The sequence below is a fragment of the Microtus pennsylvanicus genome, chromosome 6, assembly GCF_037038515.1.
Source record: "Microtus pennsylvanicus isolate mMicPen1 chromosome 6, mMicPen1.hap1, whole genome shotgun sequence".
Lineage (NCBI taxonomy): Eukaryota > Metazoa > Chordata > Mammalia > Rodentia > Cricetidae > Microtus > Microtus pennsylvanicus.
Window position 1 is genome coordinate 96505412 of NC_134584.1, and position 22689 is coordinate 96528100.

Below are 22689 nucleotides of genomic sequence, written 5' to 3' on the forward strand. Positions count from 1 at the left end.
GAAGGGAATGTCTGTACCCCGACAAAGCCAGCCATCCTTTGCCGAACACAGTGCATCCTTTACAGGCCACGGAAATTTTTTTTAGTTCCACTCTTCGCCAGTTTCTTCCGAGTCAGAAGCCTGATTCCCCAGAAAGGGGCGAATTTCCCAGTCCCAGAAGGTGCAGCCATTTGTTCACGGCTCACCTCTAGGGGGCGCTGTTTAGACCGTAACCATTAAATTTCACAGATTTCCGGGCTGTTGCTAAAGCCTTCTAGCAGATGGCAGTAAAGAGCGTAGAGGAAGAGTTTGGCTAGTGACTCCCAGATCTTCAATGGGCCTGTTATTCCAACACTTTCCATACAGACCGCAGTGTGCCCGGCATCCTTTACAGGCCACGGGGACTGTAAAGGATGCTCACTAGCGGTGGCCCTAACCTGGCACAAAGTCAGGTGGACTCAAGTCTCCCTCCATCTTTTTAATTCCCTGGGCTCCACAGAACCTTTGGGAGGCGGCACTGTTGCTGACGTTGGGGCTATGTTTGGCCAGGGCCAGATGTTCCCTTCCTGGTATAGTTTGCCACCATGGTGAAACAAATGCCCTACAGGCCAGACCCTGGAGCCTCCCTAGCCCACCCCTGGAGCCAAGGCTGGTGGGGCCCTAGGAATTCCCAGCTAGTGGGTATAGGCCAGGACGGCAGCATGGGCGTGGCTGCAGCTCTGGGAAGAAGAAGGCCCTGAGCACGGGCAGATGCACTGACCTTACCCCTGCCCAGGATGGAGACCCTCCTTCCAATACTACAGCAAGTGGGCAGCGCTATTCGGGGCAGTGATCTCAGTGGTCATCATGTTCCTGCTTACCTGGTGGGCGGCTCTCATTGCCATCGGAGTCGTCCTCTTCCTCCTGCTCTATGTGATCTACAAGAAGCCAGGTGTGTGGCCGTGGTTCCCCGGGGGCTCAGCTCCCCACCTGGGCAGCCGTGCAGCAAAGCCACTCCCTCATCCCATCTGGAGCCTTGCCCTTAAATGGGACTCAGGCTGGCCTCCACCTGAGCCTTCCTGAGCCACGGACTCAAAGGAACATACCCACTCGGGGTCAGACCCCTGTCAGATTCCTAGAGGGACTACCTGCTAGTGTGTCCATCCAGGCCAGGGTGGCCAAGGGTGGCTGTGTGAGGGTGGGCACTGAGAAAGATGGTCTACCTGCATGTAGCTGACTTCAGTCTGAGGGAGATAACCCTAGAACTCTACATCTGAGCCTGGCCTTCTGGGTCCTCTTGGAGGGCTGTTTCTGAGTGGGAGTTTAAGACTTTGCTACAACCTTGAACCAGGGGACCACATGCGGCACTTGGCTTTAGACCTGCACGTAATAGATAGAGCTGCCAGCTGTCCAGCTGTCTGTGGCCTTGCTCCCAACATGCTCTGGGCCTAAGAAAGGTAGACATTCCCTGGTCCCCCATCTGGCTGGCTGCTTCCTGCAGTTTTGAGTCTTGCTGTCTCCTTTCTGCCCTCAGAGGTGAACTGGGGCTCCTCGGTGCAGGCTCACTCCTACAACCTTGCCCTGAGCTACAACATGGGCCTCAATGAGGTGGAGGACCACATCAAAAACTACCGGTGAGCGAGGTTTCTGGGCCTCCTGGGAGGCGGGACCTAGCCGTGTTCCCCTGCTCTGGTAGATCCAGGATGGTAGGAGCCCCGAGGTGGAAGAGCTGATGACCACTGGATGGCTAGGCTTGACATTGCCTGACAGGGACAAAGCAAGGAAGAGGTCCTCGTGTCTCCATTTCCACAGCGGAAGCCGCTCTGCCTTCAGGGTCACTTGGTGCAATTCCCAGGACACAATCCTGGGATGCCAGGAGTGATCAGCCTGGTTATCCAGAGCTGGTTCCCAATGGCGACGGGGGTTGTTCACCTTCCATCTTCCTCCCACTTGACCGTAATATAATCATATTTATTCATGCGGTACCTCCTGTGACCCAGACACTCATGACAAACCCCTGAGACCTCAGACACAGGCAAGGACAAACGAAGTTTGGAGATGTTAACTATCCCTGTTTGCCCAGCTGGTAAATGAACCATCGAGTCTGGCTGTGATTGGCGGGGCTGCTTAATGGCAGGCCTGTGTTGCCTCTCAACACAAAGGTTCAGGCTTCTGGCCAAGGTACAGTGAGTTTGTCAACAATGGCTTCCTTGTGACTCATCTCTACTCTGCTTTTGCCACGCTGGGCTTAGTAGGGCAAAGCAAGTCTGTAGGCTGCCGAGTCTGATGGCCTGAGCAAGAAGGACAAGGAGACTTAGTCTCATGATGTCAAAAACACCTGAAAGACCCCTTGAGTCACAGCTGGGAAAATGTGTCCTGGTGCGCACAGTCTCACCCTGGGCCATCAGGATTCAGGAGTGCAGGGGCACCTACCTTTAGCACGAAAGCCCTAAGGGCTCTCTCCTGATGCCTCATGCCATGTCCCCTCTTTTCCTAGCCCCCAATGCCTGGTGCTCACGGGACCCCCCAACTTCCGCCCCGCTCTGGTGGACTTTGTGAGCACATTTACCCAGAACCTAAGTCTGATGATCTGTGGCCATGTGCTCATTGTGAGTGTTTGGGGTGGGGGGGTGGGGAGGGTTGGGAGGAACATTGGTACCCTGGTGGGGAGTTGGGAGTGAGAGGGGGATGGGGAAGATAGGGGACAGGGGACTAGACCTGGATTAATGTCTGCCAAGGGGCAGGACGGGCAGGGCAAGTGGAGCCAGCAGAGTCTGGCCAGGCCTCTCTTTTAGGACATAGTCTTGTGAAGCCCAGGCTAGTTCAAGTTCACTGTGTAGCTGAGGTGGCCTTACCTTTACCCAAGAGTCACTACCTCTAGTTTCCCTTCCTCTTTTCCTTCCCCGCCCCCTACTCTAACCAAGAACACCTCTAGGCGCTTCTGAATCTCAGGGGAGCCTCTAGGATAGGAGAAAGCCTGAGTCAGGCCCTGATACCACCTGTCCCTCACCCACAGGGACCCCGAAAGCAGAGAGTACCCGAGCTGCAGCACATAGCCAGTGGGCACACCAAGTGGCTGAACAAGAGGAAGATCAAAGCCTTCTACTCGGACGTCATTGCTGAGGACCTCCGAAGCGGGGTCCAGACTCTCATTCAGGTGCCCTGGCCAGGCTTCCTACAGGACTTACTTAGAGAGAGGCAGCTTGCAAGGCTGGACGCTCGAGTCTAGTTTAAGCTTCAATGGTTGCAGCCGGAGTCCCCCACTTGCTTGTCTCAAGCTCTGCGGGTTCAAGAATGCCCAGGACCCCTGGGAACCTGTGGGGACTCTGTGGCTTTACCCAGATCCTGTTTCTGTTTTGTTTTATTTTATTTTAGTTAAATTTAGTTTAGTTTTAGTTTTTTGCAGTATTGGGATTGGGTCCAGGGCCTGAGTGCCTATTAGGTAGTAGCTCTACCGTTGAACTCTATCCACAGAGCCCTTTTTATTTAAAAGATAGTGTTTGAGACTAAGGCTCACTAACCTGTCCAGGCTGGTCTTGAACTCACTCTGCAGCCCAGGCCGGTTGGGGCTTGCAATCCTCCTGTTTCATCCTCCTAGGTAGCTGGAAGTTCAGGCCCTTGTGACTTGAACCCTTCCTCCCCTTTAATTTGTCAGCTATAACTTACATTTAGGATAAGTGAAAACCATAAAGGGACAACACACAGCAGTGTGTAACCACAAAGGGACACGCTTGTGTATGTGGACACACACAGCAGTGTGTAACCACAAAAGGACACGCTTGTGTATGTGGACCCACACAGCGGTGTGTAACCATCTCTCAGATTAACGTTCCAATGGGCAATGGATTTACTGCTCCACATTTCTGTGTGGAGCATCTGAGCATCCTTTTCAATGGTGTTAACTGTCTCTCAACATGAAAACAAAAACCCACAAAAATGTGTGAGGTCTCTTTTGAGGAGGGGTTCAGAGAACACTTTAGATTTTAGAAGTAGATAGAGATGATGGCATAGTGAAGTGCACACTTGCTTTTCTTTCTTTCTTTCCTTCTTCTTCTTCTTCTTCTTCTTCTTCTTCTTCTTCTTCTTCTTCTTCTTCTTCTTCTTCTTCTTCTTCCTCCTCCTCCTCCTCCTCCTCCTCCTCCTCCTCCTCCTCCTCCTGCTTCTCCTCCTCCTCCTTCTTCGGTTTTGTGGGTTTCTGTTTTGCTTGAGACAGTAATTGCTATGCAGAGCACACGAGCTTCTGCCCCACATTCCTGGTGAGCCTGTTTCCTCAGGCTCACGCAAAGGCAAAGGTCCTCCTGCCTTAGCTCTTGGGGGTTAGGGGTGGGGGGGATGGGGTAGTGGTACTTGTGGACCAGGTACAGTGCTAAACAAGTGCTCTACCACTGAGCAAACCCTTGTCTTCCTCAGCCTCCTGGTAGCTGGGACTAGAGGCTTGTATACCATGCCCAGCTTGATATCTATATATAGATATATGGATTTGCATTTATTTGTTTTGAATTGTATAATTTTAAATGATTAATTTCTTTTGGAGACAGGGTCTCACCGTGTAGCCCTGGCTAACTGGAACTGTCTATGTAGACCTCCAGGCTAGCCTCAAATTCACAGAGATCTACCTGTCTCTGCCTCTCTAGTGTTGGGAGTTAAAGGCATGAACCACCATAGCCTACTCTAAAATGGTCAATTTGTTGTATTGATTTCACTCCAAATGTTTTAAAGAATCTGGATGGGGTGTGGAGTAGGGTGGGAGGGGGAGAAAGAGCCTGTTAGGATGTGAACTCCTATAATCCTCACACACTGAGACAGAGACTGGAGGATCAACCATGGGGGGAGGGAGGAAAAGAGAGAGGGAAGGAGAAAGGATCAGGTAGCCCGAGAGTCCTCTAACTCGGCACACTTTCTGGATGGACTGAACCCTGAGCCCCTGAAGCATGGGCGGTAGGGGTGGCTGGGATGAGCACGAGCCCCACCCTGGTCATTTGCCACAGCACAGAGCCCCTACTGATCCCAAGGCTTGAATACCAACCACTCCATTTTCTGACTGACTCCCCACCCCTACCCGACAGGCCTCAGGGCTGGGAAGAATGAAGCCCAACATTCTGGTGCTCGGATTCAAGAAAAATTGGCAGTCGGCTCACCCGGCCACCGTGGAGGACTACATTGGCATCCTGCAGTGAGTGAGCGCGAAGGTGCAGTCTGGGAGCTGTTGCCTCGGGCCCCTGGGGCTCCCTGGGCCTGGGGAAGCAGAGTAGTGGCTGTGTAGATACCCGAGTCACTTGATGAAGGCTGAGGTGGAACTGAGGTCTCCCCTGAAGTCAGCAGGCAACACGAGGAGTCGGGTGGACCAGGTGTGGGACTCTGGGGAGCAGTGGGGACTAGGGCAAGCTGGAGAAAGCTCTGGACAGTTGTACCCCTCAGAATGCAGGTCCAGAGTTGCTGGAATACTCAACTTCCCAGGGTAGCTTGAAGGGTGGTTGTTAAGCAAACATCCTTGAAGTTCTCACAGTTGCCCGGCTCAAGCTCTCGGGCTGGGAGCTGAGGTGGGGAACTAGGCCCAAGGACAGTGCCCAAGGGTTTCCGGATTGACTCTAAGCCTCAGCCCTCCAGCTCTTTCCTTTGCAGGTGTGAGGAATGCCTATGTGGGTTGCCTTTCCAATGCTATACCACACAGAGGGAGAGTACCATCCAAACACAAGGCTGAGCTGTGAGGCCTTGGAATCTACATCCTGGTCTGCTGCTAACCCACTATGTGACTCAGCTGTCACCCCAACTGCTTGACCCAATTATGACACAGGGTAGAAAATCTGGTCCCCAGGCTCCTTGCTGCTCCAGTGTCCAGAGATGTGTAACTAAAGGAGTCTAATGAGGGAGCTCAGCTGGGTGGGCCAGACCCTCGGGGTCCTTAGTAGTGTCCTGTGAGAGAGGCCATTCCTATGGGCACACCTATCCATTGGCTTACAGTCCCGGTCAGATAGTCTTAGTGCTAGCTACTCGGTTCCTTACTGTCTGACACAGGACAGGTTTTCCTGTGTGAAGTGGAGGTTAGAGTCCCCAAGCCCCACTACTGCGGCAGAGAAGTTTACAAAATCAACTGGTGGGAAGGAACGGGTGTGACATGAAGCAGGGCCCAGGAGTGTCACAGATGACTCTCCAGTTCTGCCTGTATACTACACACACAGGGAAACTGAGACCTACAGACCAACACTAGACATGGGGAGCCAGGTCACAGGGCCAGCAGCTTGACTCCACATCTCTTTTCCAGCGATGCCTTTGACTTCAACTACGGCGTGTGTGTCCTGAGGATGCGTGAGGGGCTCAACATCTCCGAGGTGATGCAGATGCACTGTGAGTACACACTGCATCCCATCAGCCCCTGTCAGAACCCGACGACTCTTCTGAGCCGTGCGAGGAAGAAAGGGAAGAATTAGTGAGGCCACTGACTTGTAGATAGCCAGTTCTTAATGGTGCTTTGGAGCCCGAGGTTTCTAAACGGGAACTGAGGCCCAGAATGGGGAAGTGACCAGGTCAAGGTCATGTTTCCAGTTAGGCATAGACAGGGAACTAGAACTTCCTGCGTGCAGTGAGGCTCAGATAACCATGTGGGTAAAGAGGATCGGAGAGAGAAAAAGGCAAAGAGGAGGCGCCTGCCCACATAGAAACACCACAAGGAAAATACTTAAAGGCCATGGGCACTGGACCATCTCAAGATCTCAAGTCTGTCCTTGGGGCTCTGAATAGGAATGTATCTGGAAGTTGCCCCTGATATGGAGAGTCTGAATCAGTGATGGTTAGATGTGGGGAAGACCGAGAGAGGTCAGGTCTTCTGGAAGACACACCAGTAGGACTCCGTGCTTTGCAGGCAGGGCATTGTCATCAGTAGCCAAGGACATGCCTGTCCATAGCATCTAGACAGTAAATATTTATGCAGCCACTGTGACAGAGTCAGAAGCCTAGATTGTGACTGCTGTAAGCAGGGGACACACAAAGCCCCTCCCCACCCAGGGTGCTACCTCTGAGGACAAAGCAGATGCTTATCGTGGTGGACGTGAAAGTATCCTGAGGAAATGGATGCTGGGTGCTCAGAGGCCTCAGGCCTGCCTGTTGCTGAGGAGAGTGGAGCTGAGGGAAGAGTGGCTGGGGGAGGGGGCACCCTCCACCAGCCAGTGGTCCGTCTTGTGGAGGAGCAAGAGGAAGTCAAAACAGCGGGCCTGGGGGTGGGCAGGGCGGGAGCCAGGGCAAAGGGAAGCAGGCAGCAGCCAGTTACCCTGGGGAAGGGCAGAGGAATTTTCTTTAGTGTTAGGGGAGCTCCATGGGGTGAGGACCCCGGCATCCTCAAGCAGAAGCGCCTGCCCAGCTGTCCCCGTTTTTGCGGTTAAAAGTGTTTGACCCAGCAGAGGAGGGCAGGGGAGTCAGTGGCAGTGGCACTAGGCCATCTCTCTGTGTCTGGCGCGGGTCAGCTCCCCCCACTCAGAAGATCGGGGTGCTCTTGGACTGTGGGGTTGCTCGTGTCAGGTCATCTGGGAACTGGGCCAAGAGTAAATGGCTGTCTCTCGTGACAATGGTGTCCTAAAAACTGAGGTCGGGTTGCTGTGGGTTTTGGGTTCCTGTTGAAGATGACCAACCCAGTAATGGCTTTGGGGCTGTGGGCTGAAGTTTCACCCCTTGCAAATTTCCCCCTGCCCAGTCATGTTTAAATGCCATACACAGAGAGGAGCAGCATGCGGTTCCCTTCTTTCAGGGACACCTGGGATGGGGGGAACTGGCAGCAGATGCAGGGGTATCCTGTCTTTGTGAGGGGGAGAAGAGGAGCACAAAAAGGGGCAGGCTCGGTCTGAACAGGGTTGCTGCAGAGAAGGTTGCATGCTCCCAAACAACAGTTGCCCCGCGACCTCAGGGTCCAGGAGAATGGAACTGGGAGCCTGGAAGAGGCTCACTCTAAGAAGCATGGGAAAGGACATTAGCGGTGTATGGCCAGGCCTGCAGGATGCCTCGGGCCACTGCACACCCACCTTGGTGACAATGGCCAGCCCACCTCATTGGGAAAGCTGGCTGTTTTCAGGCAGGTCCTGGCAGTGAGCCTGGGGACTCTGTTCAGACCCGCCCCTTCTTCAGCAGCCCCAGAGGCATTGGTACAGGAAGAGCAGACCAGCACCATCTTCCAGTCGGAGCAAGGCAAGAAGACCATCGACATCTACTGGCTGTTTGATGATGGAGGTCAGGTCCCCTCAGACCTATCCCTGTCCCCTGGGACACTCTATCCTCCGGGTCTCTGGGTCTTCTGACCTGCCCTTCAAGGCTGTGCTTGCTGAGGTCTCTGGTGGGACCCAGAAGTCAGCAAAGAGGACAGAGGCCATAGCCTGTCCTGATCTTAGAATACAAATCTCAAACTTTAATGTTTCTACCTTTAATAGAGTCAGAAAGAGACCACAGCCCTGCCCTAACTGAATATATTAGTCATCTGTGTTTGTGGGTTCCACATCAGTCCCGTCCTGCTGTAGATCAAGATACTGAAAGAAAAAAAAAAAAACAGTCTGTATCAATCATATACAAACTAATTTTCCTGGCACCATTTCCTCCACAATAAAACCCAGGAACAATTTTCATGGTACTTGCCCTGTGGCGGGTGTGACAGGAAATGACCTAAGGGAAATGCAAGGCCCTGTGTAGGCTCCATACAGATCCTACACCTTACTGGAGAAGGAGTGTGGCCCCTGCAGGTATGTCCTGGAGCCAAGTCCCCTGTGGATATCCAGGAGTAACTGTGTAGGTCCCTGATACCTGTGCAGGCTGGGCTGTGTGAGTCCGTGCCTGGCAGCAAGTGCTCTTGTGGGCTAGCCCAATGCAGTCTTTCTCTCTGAAAAAAGGAAACTGAGGCACAGAGGAGCATACACTGATCTCACGGTGGCGGGCCTTGACCAGGTGTGGAGAAATGACAGGGTCAGATGGCTCATACACATTGGTCAGCTGTTCAGTTTTCAGGAAATAAGTGAGGGCCATCCTGATGGTCACGTGCAACCTCCCCACCCCCACCTCTCATGCCAAGTGCTCAGTGCCAGTTTGCTTGTTTAAAACCACCTCATTGCCTGGGAGCATGGTGTCACATACCTACAATCCAAGCACTCAGGAGGTAGAGGCAGGAGGATCAGAAGTTCAAAGTTGGCCTCAGCTATATAATAATACCTTGTCTCAAAAGGGCCAAATGACTGGGAGACAGAGGCAGGCAGATCTGAGTTCAAGGCCAGCCTGGTCTACAGAGTGAGTTCCAGGACAGCCAGGGCTACAAAAAAAAAAAAAAAAAAAAAAAAAAAAAAAGCAAAGAAAAAGCCCAAACTCCTGCATTAGCCAAATAAACCACAGCCCACTGAGCACCAAAGCCAGTTTAGTCTGTGAGTTCCTCCTCAGCTAATGTCCCGAGGGAGGGTTTGCTGTGGCAGTCTGGAGTGGAAACAGACAGAGGGCTGTGTCCTGAGTCTGTCCCTCTTGCCTCCTGGGATTGTCCCCGCCAGGCCTCACCCTCCTTATCCCCTATCTCCTGCATCGCAAGAGGAGATGGGGCAAATGCAAGATCCGGGTGTTTGTTGGGGGCCAGATCAACAGGATGGACGAAGAGAGAAAGGCGTAAGTGGGGACCATGGGGCTGTACGGGCCTGCCATCTTGACTCCCTGAAGCTGCCTGACTCCCTGTCCCTGTACCCACCTGTGTCCCTGGGTGGCCCTGAGATTGTCCCAAGGCCCAGGACAGCTCTCTCCAGCCCATAGCAATGGTGCCCGGAACTCAGGCAGGAGCTCTCTCCCTTTCCAAAGTGAGCCAGGTGCCCTGGTGTTCGCTGTGACAGGAACAGGTGGTAAGTGCTGGAATCAGGAGGCTCTCTGAGGACAGAGTCATGTGAGAGGCAGGATGGAGGTAAGTGAAGCGAGACTACAACCTTTCTTCTTTTTATTTTTCTTTTTAATTTTCTTTTAGAACCTTTCTGACACAGTCCCCCAAACAGGGATGCAGGTTCCCAGAGAGACATGAGGAGCAGTAGCAAATGATCAGAAAAAAAAAAAACAAAACAAAACACTAACAACAAAAACCCCACCAAAGCTCTTGGTGAGAAGTGATTTTAATTCCTTCTCAGGTCCCTGGCTGATTTGGCCAGAGATCTTGGTGTAAGGCTAGCTTATTCTTGAACTCATTTGTCCTGTCTTAGCAAACAGAGCAGGCCTGGCTCACTGGCTTGGCAGACCATGCCATCTGGCCAGAATTTGGTGACTCTGATGCTTTTATATGGGTTTCCATTGTTACCTCTTCCTGGCCACAAATGTTGTTTCTGTTTAATTAGAAGCTAAAATTTGCTTTTGAAGCGTGTCTTTTTAGCCCTTTTTAAATGACTGTCACACACATCCCGAGCCCCTCTGTCTCTTTAGGAAAAGAGGTTTCATTTTGCTCATGGTCCTGGAGGTTCTGTCTAAGGCCCGCATCTTGTGATGGCCTTCTTACTGGCAGAGAACTGAGGTTATGGTGACATAGGACATTACCAAGATACAGGCAGTGTGTGTGTGTGTGTGTGTGTGTGTGTGTGTGTGTGTGTGTGTTTCCCTCTTTCTCATGAAGCCACCAAAGTGCAGTTCAATCATAAGATGCAACCCCAATGACCAGGTCCAGTCCTAAACATGTCCCAAAGGTTCTGCCCATAAACACCAGAACCTGATTCTGTTTCCATGGTCACACACACACCCCAAGGATTAAATTTTAACCTGAGTTCATGGGGTAAACGGTATGCAAATCACAGCACTCAGGCAGAAGGTGACTTGCCTGAAATAGACACAGAAGTACACAGAGAGGCGTGGTCCCAGAGGCGTGGTCGTGGGGGCGTGTTCGCGGAGGTGGAGGTGTCCCGTTGGCAGGAGTTGTAGGGGAGGAGCTGGGCAACAGTGACTTCAACAAGGGAAATTAAGATTAAAGGTCAAAAATGAGACCAGCTCGGACAAATCTGGGCAGTTTGCCCCAAGAAAAGAGCCTGCTGCAGGCTTTAGGCCAGGACAGTGCTGCCCTGAGGACAGGACGGGAGGCGGCCCCTGACCCGCATGGCTCCTCCTACCAGGGCTCCACCTTTCTCCTTTCTTCTAGTCACCCTCTGAGTTTGGGAGACCCCGCAGTATTGTCCCTGTCACACCCTTCTCCTCCCCCTACAGCGGTGAGAACTTTACCAACAAAAGGTCTTTCTTTGGCAAGGCCAAGGGCAGTGGTGAGGACAGCAGCACCTGGCTTTCAGAACGCTTGGAGAGTAAACAGACCAGAAGGCTCTGGGAAGCCTTTGCTTCCTGTCCCAGCTCTGGGTGGCAGCTGGGTAACGTGAGGTTGGCTCAGCTCAGGGTGGTTCCCTCAGGTAACAGCCTGTGGCTCTTACAGCAGTTATAAAAAAAAAAAAATCCCTTCTGTCCCAACTGCCACTTAGTGGGCCTAGGCAATCTGCTGTCTCTATGCCCAGGCCTGGGCCCCTGACGTGTTCCAGGATGAGGCCACCACAGCTCTGCTTTTCAAACCCTACTTCTGAGAATGTGGCACGGCTGGTTATGTCTGCCGAGTGTGCGTGAAGCCCTGAGTGTAGTTCTCAACACTGCATACGTAGAGTGTGATCGTCAGTACTGGGGAGGCAGAGGCAGGGGAGTCAGAAGTTCGAGGTCTCCCTTAGCTATATAGTGAGTTGGAGGCCAGGTTGACCGACAGGAGACTTGGTTTCAAAAAACCAAACCAAGTTGAGCACGCCTTTAATTCCAGCACTTGGGAGGCAGAGACAGGTGGATATCTGGGTTTGAAGCCAATCTGGTCTACACAGCCGGTTCTAGGACAGCCAGGGCTAGCAAAACAACCCTGTCTCAAAAAACAAACCAAAACAAACAAAAACAATCCAAACCAAACAAACAAACAAATGAAAAAGGCCTAGTGGACTGAGGGGGCTGGAGAGATGGTTCAGCCATTTATAGTACTTCCTGACTTTGTACAGTACCAAAGTCGGAGTCCCAGTACCCACACGGGCAACTCACACTGCCTATAAGTTTAGCTCCAGGGGATGTGACATCTTCTGGCCTTCTTGGACATCCTTACACACATGACATTACAAACACAGAAACACACACGGACACATACATGTAAATAAAAAATAAATCTTAGAAAAAATTTTTGTCTCACTCCTAAGTTCAAGAGCCATCAGGGGTCTTGGCACAGGGGCTCCAGCCTGGACCGGTCAGCTCCTACTTCCTAGGATGCTCTGTACATTCCCAGTCATTTCATCTTCCACCTTTGCTCACTGACTTCCTCCTCTGGTGAGTCCAGCAGGCCTCAGCGGGCACGTCCCATCCTGGGGGCATCACCCATGCTTTGTCTAGGGGCTCTGACCCAGCACTGGGCTGGGGACCTGTAGGTATGTTCTGCAAGATCCTTGGGTGATTCCAATGTGGTCGTTGCCCTGTTCCAGCTCCTTGGGCCTATAATACCTTCTTCACCATGTACCAGCCAACTAGATGTGAAGTCTTTCCCGACTGCATAGACCACAGTGGGCTTCTCCTTTAGATGCTGATTTGGTGCCGTCTAGCATGCAGCTTTCTGGTTTTCTTCCTAGCTCGTGTGTGTTGCTGTCTTTGTCTTCCACCTCTCTTCAGTTTCTCTCTCCATCTTCCACTTCTCCAAGTGTGATCCCAGACCTAGCAGCATCCTAGACTCTTCCTGACCAGCAGACCCTTAGAAAATCCTGGTCAAATGTTTTTCCACAGTGCTTGCCACTCTCTGACTTTCTCCACGTATGGTTCTCGCTCCCTGGCCGCCTTGCCTCCTGTGCTAGCCACATCTGTTCTGTTTGGCGCTACCCATCGTCAGGTGCGTGAGAAACACCAGAATGGATGGATACTGTCTTTTAAGTTCTGTGTCTCTCTTCCAGGATCATTTCTCTTTTGAGCAAGTTCAGACTGGGATTTCATGAAGTTCACATCCTTCCGGACATCAATCAGAAGCCTCAGGCTGAGCAGTGAGTTCCGTGTGACAGAAAGGCCAGCACGGGCCCTGTAGATTCCTCTGCTTGCTCCTCCCTTCTTCCAGCCCTCTGGCTCCTGTGCTGCTTTTCATACTGTGACTCAGGAAGGACCTTTGCACATTCAACTGTTTCTCCACCCAGCACCTTCTGCCTTGTATACACAGCTGGCTTCAGAAGGACCTATTTCCTTCAGCTAGCAGAGAGGCCTTCCATACCTGCTATTCCTTATCGGAGGACTCGGGGCTTATCTTCCTCAGATACCTGCTTATTTGTATTTATTTGCCTACTATCGCCCAGCTGATCAGAAATTCAATGAGGATGGGGTCCAGTCTTTCTGGTTGACAGTGGGGTAGCTAGCAGTACTGGGGGAGGGACCAGGTCAGTGGAGGACATACGAAATCTGACGAATGCCAGACCTACCTGTCAAGAGTTGAGGTCACATAAGTCATTTAATAAAATGACAGAGTTGGATAGGTCTGGTCTGAGGAGTATGTCCTGTGGGTGATATCCCTACCTTATGCTCCCTCCAAGTTCCTGTCCCCTGGAGACAAGGCCATGTCACCCAGCCTTACCTGTACTTTCTTTCCCAGCACCAAGAGGTTCGAGGACATGATTGCACCCTTCCGCCTGAATGATGGTTTCAAGGATGAGGCCACTGTCGCCGAGATGAGGAGGGACTGTCCCTGGAAGATCTCAGATGAGGAGATTAACAAGAACAGAATTAAGGTGCAAGACAGGGAAGGGACTCACCAGGGCCTGGGGTCCCAGCTGTGTGTCCCTGTCCTAAGCTTTGGATTTCCCACTAGGCCTCGCCCTTCTTTCCCTTCCCAACGCCTGAAATGTCCTTGGGTCACGTGACAGGACTGAGCCATGACATTGTGGAGCCTCACGTTGTCTTTGGTGGGGTAGACTGGCCCTCCTGCTATGTAAACGGTGCTGGCCACTGGCGGGTTGGGGTCCTTCTTCCAGATCTGTGTATACGGCGGGGAGGAGGCTGTTTTGACATTGGCTACAGTGACATTTTTAGGTAGAATGAATAAATGGGAGGACCAGGCACCCAGGGGCAGACCTTACTTAGTCTCTCAGTAGTTCAAGTCAGGGGCCCTGAACGGGGGCCATTTGTCACTCTTCCCTAAGTAGGGACATTTGTCAATCGTATAGAGATATTTTGGGGGGAGTCACATCTCAAGGGATGTATGTGGCAGATATTTCATATTACATAGACACCAGGGAAACTGATAAATGTCCTACAACACACAGGGCAGCCCTCACAACAAAAAACTGGGCATCCATGATGTCCACAGTGAGACGGTGAGAGTCCCAGACTTGGCTAGCTCACTTGCCTTGAGTTCCTTTCCCTACACTGAGTATCCATCCACTTTTAGGTCCCAGGAGTTGACTTCATTTCTGAGGGACTTGAGACGGCCATAGGTTAAGGTGTGTCCCCCAGCCAGCACCCCACACCTGGGGACTTTGGAGATGTTCCCAACCTGGAATCAGCTGGCTCTTTACAAAGTACCGAACAAGCAAAGTGTCTAAAGAAAGCCTTCTCAAAGTCCGCCACGGGGAGCCTGCCCCTGCTCCAAATAGTTTCCCAGTGGATCTTCTGTGTGCCCAGCACTGAGCCAAGAGTTAGCTCATCTGATCTTTTCCATATCCCCTGCGGAGGATAAGATCATACCTATTTCAAAGAGTGGTACTCTGAAGCTCAGGGAGGCTCTCCTGGGGCTGAGGAGTTAGGAATTGTCTAGGGGCATAATTCTACCTCCAGGCAAGCTGGGGGTGGGGTGCTGTTGAGGAGGTAGGAAGTGACCTTGATTTCCTTGGCCCCAGTCCCTTCGGCAGGTGAGGCTGAATGAGATTCTGCTGGACTACTCTCGGGATGCTGCGCTGATCCTCCTGTAAGTCACGTCTGGCTTGCCTGTTGGGATGTGGGCTGCAGCTTCAGATTCAGCTTGGTGGGTGCTCAGAAAACATGGCCAGTCCGATGAGTGTCAGCTGGCAGGTCACAGGTCTCACGTGTCCCAGGCAGTGTCGATCTTCCTTGCTGTCCCTTGTTTACTCTTTTTCATGCCAAACAGGCTTGGCAAACGGAGGCAGTTCCTCCCAGAAGCCAGTGTGTCTCCTAGTTTGGAAATTGCCCTCGTTGGCTATTTGCCATTCCTCAATGATTTGAGTGTCCTTTCTGGACAGCAGGAGCAGAGGCTGCTCCAGCAGCACTGTTCCCCCTGAACCCACACCCAGTCCATGTTGCCCTCCAATGTTAGCCAGGGCAGAGCCGGTAAACGGGGACAGTGGCAAGGAGGGGCCTCCATGTGACTCTCATCTCTCCAAGGCCATGGCCAGCCAAGACAGCCGCACCTGTAGCTTAGGATAATGTGGATTTTATTAAGGCTTTTCCTATGCTTGCTAGAGCACCAAGTCATCTCTCTGCTCAGATGGGACCTGTCATTTGCAGGGGCTTCTACCACACAAAGAGCATAAAGCCCCTAGCCTAACATATGGATCTTGCTTTGAAATGCAGATGGAACTCAGACCAGGGATCTTCTACCTCTGCCTCTCTGGTAGTCAGCAACAATGAACATGTCAAGAGGTGGCCTTCTTTTCAAGGAATGTTCTGATATGAGCCACATGGGATCTTATTCTTACTATCTGCAGGAGTGTCAAGGAGGAAGGCCAGTGTCAGTCTTCCTTGATAACGAGACGGCTACTGTTATGGACAGGTGATGGGCGCATGCGCTCTCAGCAGCATCCTTCTGGGTGTGCATGAGTCTAAACATCCTGGCAGACCTGGCAAGTGTTATCTGCTCTGGAGAGCGAGCCCGTATCTGCTGACGTGAACAGTACAGTCGCGTCTCTATTGCTGTGACAAACACCACGACCAAAAGCAAGTTGAGGGGGAACACGTGTATTTCAAACCTACAGCTTATAGGATGCCATCCAGGGAGGTCAAGACAGGAACTCAAAGCAGGAACCTAGAGGCAGGAGCTGAAGCAGAGGCCATGGAGGAGTGCTGCTTACTGGCTTGCTCTTCACGGCTTGCTCACTCTCCTTTCTTACAGCACCCGGGGATGGTACTGCTCACGAGGCCTAAGTACTCCCATATCAATTATTAATCAAGAAAACACTTCACAGGCCATGAACATATGAAACATGTCACTGCTGAGGTCATTTTCTCAGTTGCGCTGATCTCAAAAAACTGACTCTACTTTGTGTCAAGGTGACCAAAAACTAACCAGGACAAGCAGTAAGGGTGTGGCAAGGATTGTTTACCTACTGCAGAGAGGCCTCAAACTCAGCACCATATTGGGTTTAGAATGCCCGAGACTCAAAAATGGTGCATTCCCAACCTGGTTGTCCCCTAGATTTCATAGGTCGTATCTATAGCTGACATTGGATTCACAAGAAGAGACTGCACCAAGGAGTTCCTTAGGGTGACAAGAGTAAATGGGGTCTCTACTTCAGTGAGAAGTACTTCCTTTTCCGGAGACACCAGTGTTGTTCCCCTTGGCCATTAAGTGCCCCTTTGAGAAGCTCAATATGGCAAATAGGGAAAGACCTAAAATGCCAAGGCCTTCTGGCAGATAAGCAAGAAGGTGGCAGGTGAAAGCTGAGGACAAACCCCGTGGGATCGTGATAAGCGTGGCATCAGAACCCCGCTTCTGGAGGGTCTGGCCCTTCAGTCTTGTCTGCAGGTCCGTAGGGTCAGATGGCACCAGCCAGTTAGTTACTCAGTGTGGAAAGCAATGGGTTTGGTCAGCAGCTAACAGAGCGATGGGAAATCTGCCAGAGTATGACCCAGGCAAGGCTGTGGGGACAGCGGCTGTGTCTCTTGGACAGTACTCCAGCTGTAGTTCCAGACGCTCACTGAACCAAGGTTTAGGAATCATGTCTTTCGTTCACTCAGAACTGTAACCAAATACCACAGTCCAGGTCCCTTACAAACAACAGGAGTTCATTTCTTATAGTTCCGGAGGATGGGAGGGCTAATCTCAAAGTGCTAGCAAATTTGGTATTTGGTAAGGCCAGCTTCTGATCCTAGACTCACATGTCACTGTGAGAGCCCTTGTCACTGGGTCTGCACGTGGTCGGAACTATCTAGAGCCGTTTTGTAAAGTGGGTGCTAACCTCTTGGCCTGATCACCTCCCTAAACCCCTAGTTCCTAAACCTCTTGCCCAGCACCTCTACTAAGGGGTTGGATTTTAGTTGGTTTCTGTCTACTCAGATCACAGCAAATGGCTTGCTGACTTTGTTCCTGTGAGTCACTTCTTATGTGTCCGAGGACAGAAAGACATTCAGAGTCCCTAGTGATTCGTGCTGTTCTGTGTAGAGTGGTGGCCAAGTTCTCAGACAGTTAGCACCAAGGCACAGAGATCGGATCACAAGTAGTTTCCAGTCCTTCCCTGGGCCACCCCAGAGGACGCTAGGGCTACACAAGCTTTTCCTCAAGGTCTGGCTCCCTGTATTCAGCTCTCAGCTAGCCAATGAGTGGGGTCCCACACAGGAAGTTACCAAGTTAAACTCTGCCTTGAAATGCCCTTCTGTGTGGCTTACAACATTGAAAAGGGGTCAAGACTGAGACACCAAGGCCTTAAGCTAAGTGCATGCCCTCTGAGCATAGGGCCCTGTGTGACTACACTTCTGTGGTCTGGTGACACCCATTGTGTCTGAGCACCTCCCAGGGCCTGCAGGAGATCATGTTTTCCTGCTGAGAAAGTGCTGAGGAAAGGGGCTTGCTTCATCACCAACACCTCTCAGAGAAGGTTCCCTAGGCAGTGTTGGGCCCAGGGTGTGGCTTGAGCCAGAGGGCAAGGCGGTGGAGGTGGCTTTATCCCGGGCTCCAAGACGTCTAACCGGGTGGGGGACCTGGGGTGTGACCTCTCCTGGGTGCAAGGGGACACACTACAGCTTCCCTATTGCAGTCTCTTCAAAGAAGCAAACTTGCAATTACGACCCGCTGTTAACTCAATGTGTAACCTTGGCGTCTCTCTAGCCTTGGTTTCCCTAATGACCTCTGAAGCAGGGTTCAGGATTCTCTTTCACCAGGTTGTGACCCCACGTTTATTTGCTATTAAAATGAATCTAACTGGGCGGTGGTGGCACACGCTTCTGATCCCAGCACTCTGGAGGCAGAGGCAGGCAGATCTCTGTTAGTTTGGGGCTAGCCGGGTCTACAGAGTGAGTTCCAGGACAGTCAGGACTGTTTCACGGAGAAACTCTGTCTCAAAACCCGCCTTACCCCACCCCCCAACAAAAGATTGCAAAATGGACCTATCTCTAGGGGGCCCCATGATGAGAAATTTTCCTGAGTAGCACCTCTTCTTCCCTTTCCTTTCTACCCCCAAACTTCAGAAGTCAAACTCTCTCCAGCTAGGCTTGGCATCCAGGATTAGCCGAGAGCAGCAATGGTGTGTCCAGTCACCCTGGATTTGACACCTGCACAAACCCCACCCTAGCCAGCATCTGCAGCTGTCACCCCACAGGGCCCCAGCTCTTGGGCCAACTCCTTGGGGAGCACAGAAAAGCTGTGTGTGGGTGTGTGAGTGTGAGTGTCACAACCCTCCAAGCCTGGATTTCTCAAGGTGTAGTTGAGGTCAGGTAGACCTCATGAGACCTGGGAACCCTAGAAATTCCAATTGTACAGTCTCTCTCAGAAGGGGGCTGAGAAGGAGCTCAGGACCCCTGTCACCAGATATTCAAAGGACAACAAGCAAGCAATGTCCCTCTCTGGGACCAGGTGCCCTGGCCATCTAATCTAGCGCTGGTTGGAGGCAGAACCTGGCTGTCTGCTCGTCACGTCAGTGGCTTACGTGACAAAGCACCCCCACAGCTCCACCCGCGTGTGTGAGCATAGCTACACCGGCACAGGCATTGGCCCGCACAGTCACCAGCCCCGCAGCCTCTGGCTGGGTTAAGAGCCTGTTCCTGTGGCTCTGCTCATGGCTTTCACTTCTGACTCTAGCGCTGACCCAACATTGCCCTGCAATTTTGAACAGAAGTTGTTTTGTTCCCAGTTTTGCTCTAAAGATAAGCGGTTTCGGGAGAGCGTATCCTGTTGGCGAGAGTCAGCGTGTCATGCCGGTGCTGGAGTGAGTTAAAGGTGCTGTCCCTGGGACAGGACCACAGGCTCCACTGAGGGAGGGAACTTCTTGCCTACTGTAGGAACTACGAGTGTTTCCTGACTCTCAACTGGCAGGCCCCGGTGCCCTGTGGCCTTTAAAGTAGGTGAATTAGGTTCCCAAAAATAATACAGCCTTTCCCAGATGGCAGTGTCTTCGGCCTCAGGAGTGCCTGTGACACCTAAACTTGGCCTTTCTTCTCTTCTATGCCTTTTCCATGGACTATCTATCACAAACGCTCTCGGATGAAGACGACAGCCGCTTTGTGGGACAGATGATGTGCTTGCCCCTTCCCCGCTCCTCAGGACCTCGCTTTTTAAAATAGGGCAGAGCTTGTCCTGCTATTTTTCTGGCCCTGAATTTTAGTTCATGGTCACAGGCTCTTAGTGGGCATGCAAGGTTGTAGCAAGCAGGCGCAGCTGGTAGAAAGATCTAGGGACTTGGCTGGAGGCCCATCTCTACCACCTGCACCCTGTGTGTGCCCACAGACAGCCTACAAGCCGAGTACCTGTCACTTTAGAGAACTCTGAGGCTCGGGCCAGTCGGGCACTTTGCCAAAGCCACGTGGCCGAGGACACGGCAAAGCCAACGCTCAAGCAGCTTTTAGGGGGTCAGATTCTGAACTCTGAACCCCAGTCCAGTGCAAATCTGCCTGGCTGGCTGCTCCAGCTGGCCGGGGGTACTGCCGAGGCCCTGTCACTGGCGGGCTATGCTAAAGCTCGGGTGAAATCGTGCCTGTGGAGGGGCTGTCAGATTGCCAAGTCCCATGTAAACACTGGTGTCCCAGCTTCATGCACTACAGCTGGTTCTGTGGGATCCTGTATCTCCCAGAAGCTGAACCGGAGGCACTGGGACTTAGTCCCAGCGTATCTTTAGAATCGTTAAGATGGTAGAAAAGCCACTTTCTGGTGTAAACAGCCAAACACGACTGCACAGCTTTCTAGGACATCTTGTTATTTGCACGGTGTTGTGCAATCAGGGATCCCGCGAGGCTGTGTTAGGGTTGCCCTGACAACCTCCATGGGACAGGGGGTGGGGCCAGGACGTGCAGCCATGGCCCATGAACACATCACGCTGTGGCTCTGGGAAGGTGTGTGGCTGGGAAGGCCAGCCTGGCGTGGTGCTCGGGACCCGGTGGGCTGGCCTCTGTCACTCGGCAAACACCCTGCTGAACCTGGCTGTCTCAGGGAATATTCCAGACACAGAGGGAAGAGGTCAGGTGGAGCCAGCCTGCAGGTGGACGAGCACACCTTCCAGCAGGGGAGACAGACAGCAAAGAAACACCACTAGCGATACCTTTAAGATCGTGAAGGGCTATGAAAGCAGTCAAATGGGGGATTGGCTGGAAAGGCGTGGTCAGTCAGAGGAGCTGCCCTCAAGCAGAAACCTGGATGATTCAAGGGAGCCACCCAGAGCTGGGCACGTTGACATGTTTACCAAGTGTCTATAGCGTCCAGTGCAAAGGTCCTGAGGCAGGAGCCAGCTTGGTGCTTATCACTGTGTCTGAGATCGGAAGGGCTGGAGGGGACTGGGTGGGTCATAGGGAACGTGCAGGCCACGGGTCTGCTTAGGAATGCTTTGTGGCTCCAGGTATTCTGAGGGCCTCAGTGAAGGACAGCAGGGGGGCCTTAACGTGAGTGGGACAGGGGGGCCTTAACGTGAGTGGGAAGGAACAATGAACGAACAGGCAGCAAGCTGATGAACCGTTCAGAAAACAAGTCTGGGCTGGGCTGTGTGGGGAAGCCCTGGGTAATTCCTCTGTTGCCACCCTTCCTCCTACAGCACCTTGCCCATCGGAAGGAAGGGGAAGTGCCCCAGTTCGCTGTACATGGCCTGGCTGGAGACCCTGTCCCAGGACCTCAGACCTCCTGTCGTCCTTATCCGAGGCAACCAGGAAAACGTGCTCACCTTTTACTGCCAGTGACCGAAGCTGAGGGTGTGGATGGAGTCAGAACTCTCCAGCTCGAGACAAGCTAGCTCCGTATTCTGCTTCCTACGGAGTCCTCACATCTGCTGGTCCCTCTGTAGAAGATGCTGCGTTTCCAAACTGGCTGAGCCCTGACAGACACACCTTCTGGGCCTTGAAGCTGTGTGGAAGTCTATAGAAGATTCTCTTTTTAAAAAGCTTTTTCTTGCTGACCAAGTAGTGAATTGCTGTCTTTGATTTGTATGCAAACTGAGTCCCAGCTCTGGATTTGTGTCTTGGCCGTCTCTCCAGACCACCCAGTGACCGTCCCCAAACCCGTCTCCTTCCCTGAGGACCTGTGCAGAGCTCCGGGGACCACAGGGTCCTGTGCACAGAGCCTGCACAGAAATGCGCATTTCTTCAGCCCTCACTCTGATGCCTTTCACTGATAGCGCCTAGATGTTCTCACTGGTTATTTAACCCCGGGTCATTAAGGTTCTTTGATTATACATTCTATGGTTTTCCTGGAGACTCCCAACAACTGTCCCAAAGCATCGCAAAGCAGTATTCTCACTCTAGGGGGCGCCCTCCAGTATTCCGCCCCAATCTTTCTTCCTTCTGACAGTCTCAGGTAGTCCAGGCTGGCCTTGAACTTGCTCCCTTAACCAAGAACAGATTCAAACTTCTGATCCTCCTGCCACTACTCCAGAGTGCTGGGATTCCAGGCACATGCCTGGAGCTTTATGTGGTGCTTGGGACCAAACCTATGGATACCAGGCAAGTACTCTACCAACTATGCTGCCCCACCCGGTCTCTATTCTGCTTCTTTTAAAGGTTGGTTGCTGTCTACAAGATGATTTTCGTACCCACTAAATGGGCAGCGATCAAGGACTTGAAAATGGGTTTAATTTCCACAGGTTGTGCATATGACCTGTGCTGGATAGTTTCTCTGTTGTTTGGGGTTTTGCTTTGTCAACTTGACACAGGCTAGGGTCATCTGAGAAGAAACTGCAATTGACAAAAGGCCTCCCTCTGCTTGGCCTTGAAGCAACTGATGTGGCAGGGCCTAGCTCTTCCTGTTGCCTTGCCACCGCTGAGGACCTGGGTTGTAAAAGAAAGCAAGCCAAGCAAGCCATGGGGAGCAAGTCAAATGTTCCTCCATGGCATCTGCCTTAGTTCCTGCCCTAATTTCATTTCACGATGAACTGTAAGATAAAATAAACCCTTTCCTCCCTAAGTTGCTTTTGGCCATGGTGTTTATCACAGCAGTAGAGACCCTGACTGAGCCTGGATGCTGCATATGTCTTTGTCTGTGTGGCAGGAGTTGAAAAAGACAGACAAGGAACCCGGTGAAAGACTGTTGCACTGTGGGAGTGGCAAGGTGGGGAGCACAGATTCTAAAAGGGGAAGCAGAGGGGACGTAGAGATGATAAGATGAGGAAGAAAGATAGAAAGAGATGGTACCCAGCCCAGAGCTGGAGGGGTCCACCCACCCAGAGCTGGAGGGGTCCACCCACCCAGAGCTGGAGGGGTCCACCCACCCAGAGCTGGAGGGGTCCACGCCCAGAGGTAGAGGGGTCCACCCACCCAGAGCCGGAGGGGTCCACCGCCCACAGCTGGAGGGGTCCATGCCCAGAGGTAGAGGGGTCCACACCCAGAGCTGGAGGGGTCCACGCCCAGAGGTAGAGGGGT

General features: G+C 52.3%; 1 protein-coding gene across 6 annotated transcripts in view; it reads left to right on the plus strand.

The window, feature by feature from the left end:
- Slc12a3 (solute carrier family 12 member 3) overlaps window positions 1–22234 on the plus strand; it is a 34466-nt gene extending 12232 nt beyond the window's left edge. For 2 of the 6 annotated variants that reach the window (XM_075976926.1, XM_075976927.1), the window contains exons 14-26: window positions 755–910; window positions 1493–1592; window positions 2456–2567; window positions 2975–3115; window positions 5025–5131; window positions 6221–6333; window positions 7338–7397; window positions 8071–8172; window positions 9465–9576; window positions 12879–12965; window positions 13562–13697; window positions 14805–14872; window positions 20874–22234. In XM_075976926.1, the coding sequence (XP_075833041.1) occupies window positions 755–910; window positions 1493–1592; window positions 2456–2567; window positions 2975–3115; window positions 5025–5131; window positions 6221–6333; window positions 7338–7397; window positions 8071–8172; window positions 9465–9576; window positions 12879–12965; window positions 13562–13697; window positions 14805–14872; window positions 20874–21015 (1436 nt within the window). In that variant the 3' untranslated portion in view covers window positions 21016–22234. The remainder of the gene's footprint in view (window positions 1–754; window positions 911–1492; window positions 1593–2455; window positions 2568–2974; window positions 3116–5024; window positions 5132–6220; window positions 6334–7337; window positions 7398–8070; window positions 8173–9464; window positions 9577–12878; window positions 12966–13561; window positions 13698–14804; window positions 14873–20873) is intronic. The other 4 variants (XM_075976928.1, XM_075976929.1, XM_075976930.1 and 1 more) reach the window with 2 other exon arrangements.
- Window positions 22235–22689: the final 455 nt, after the last annotated feature.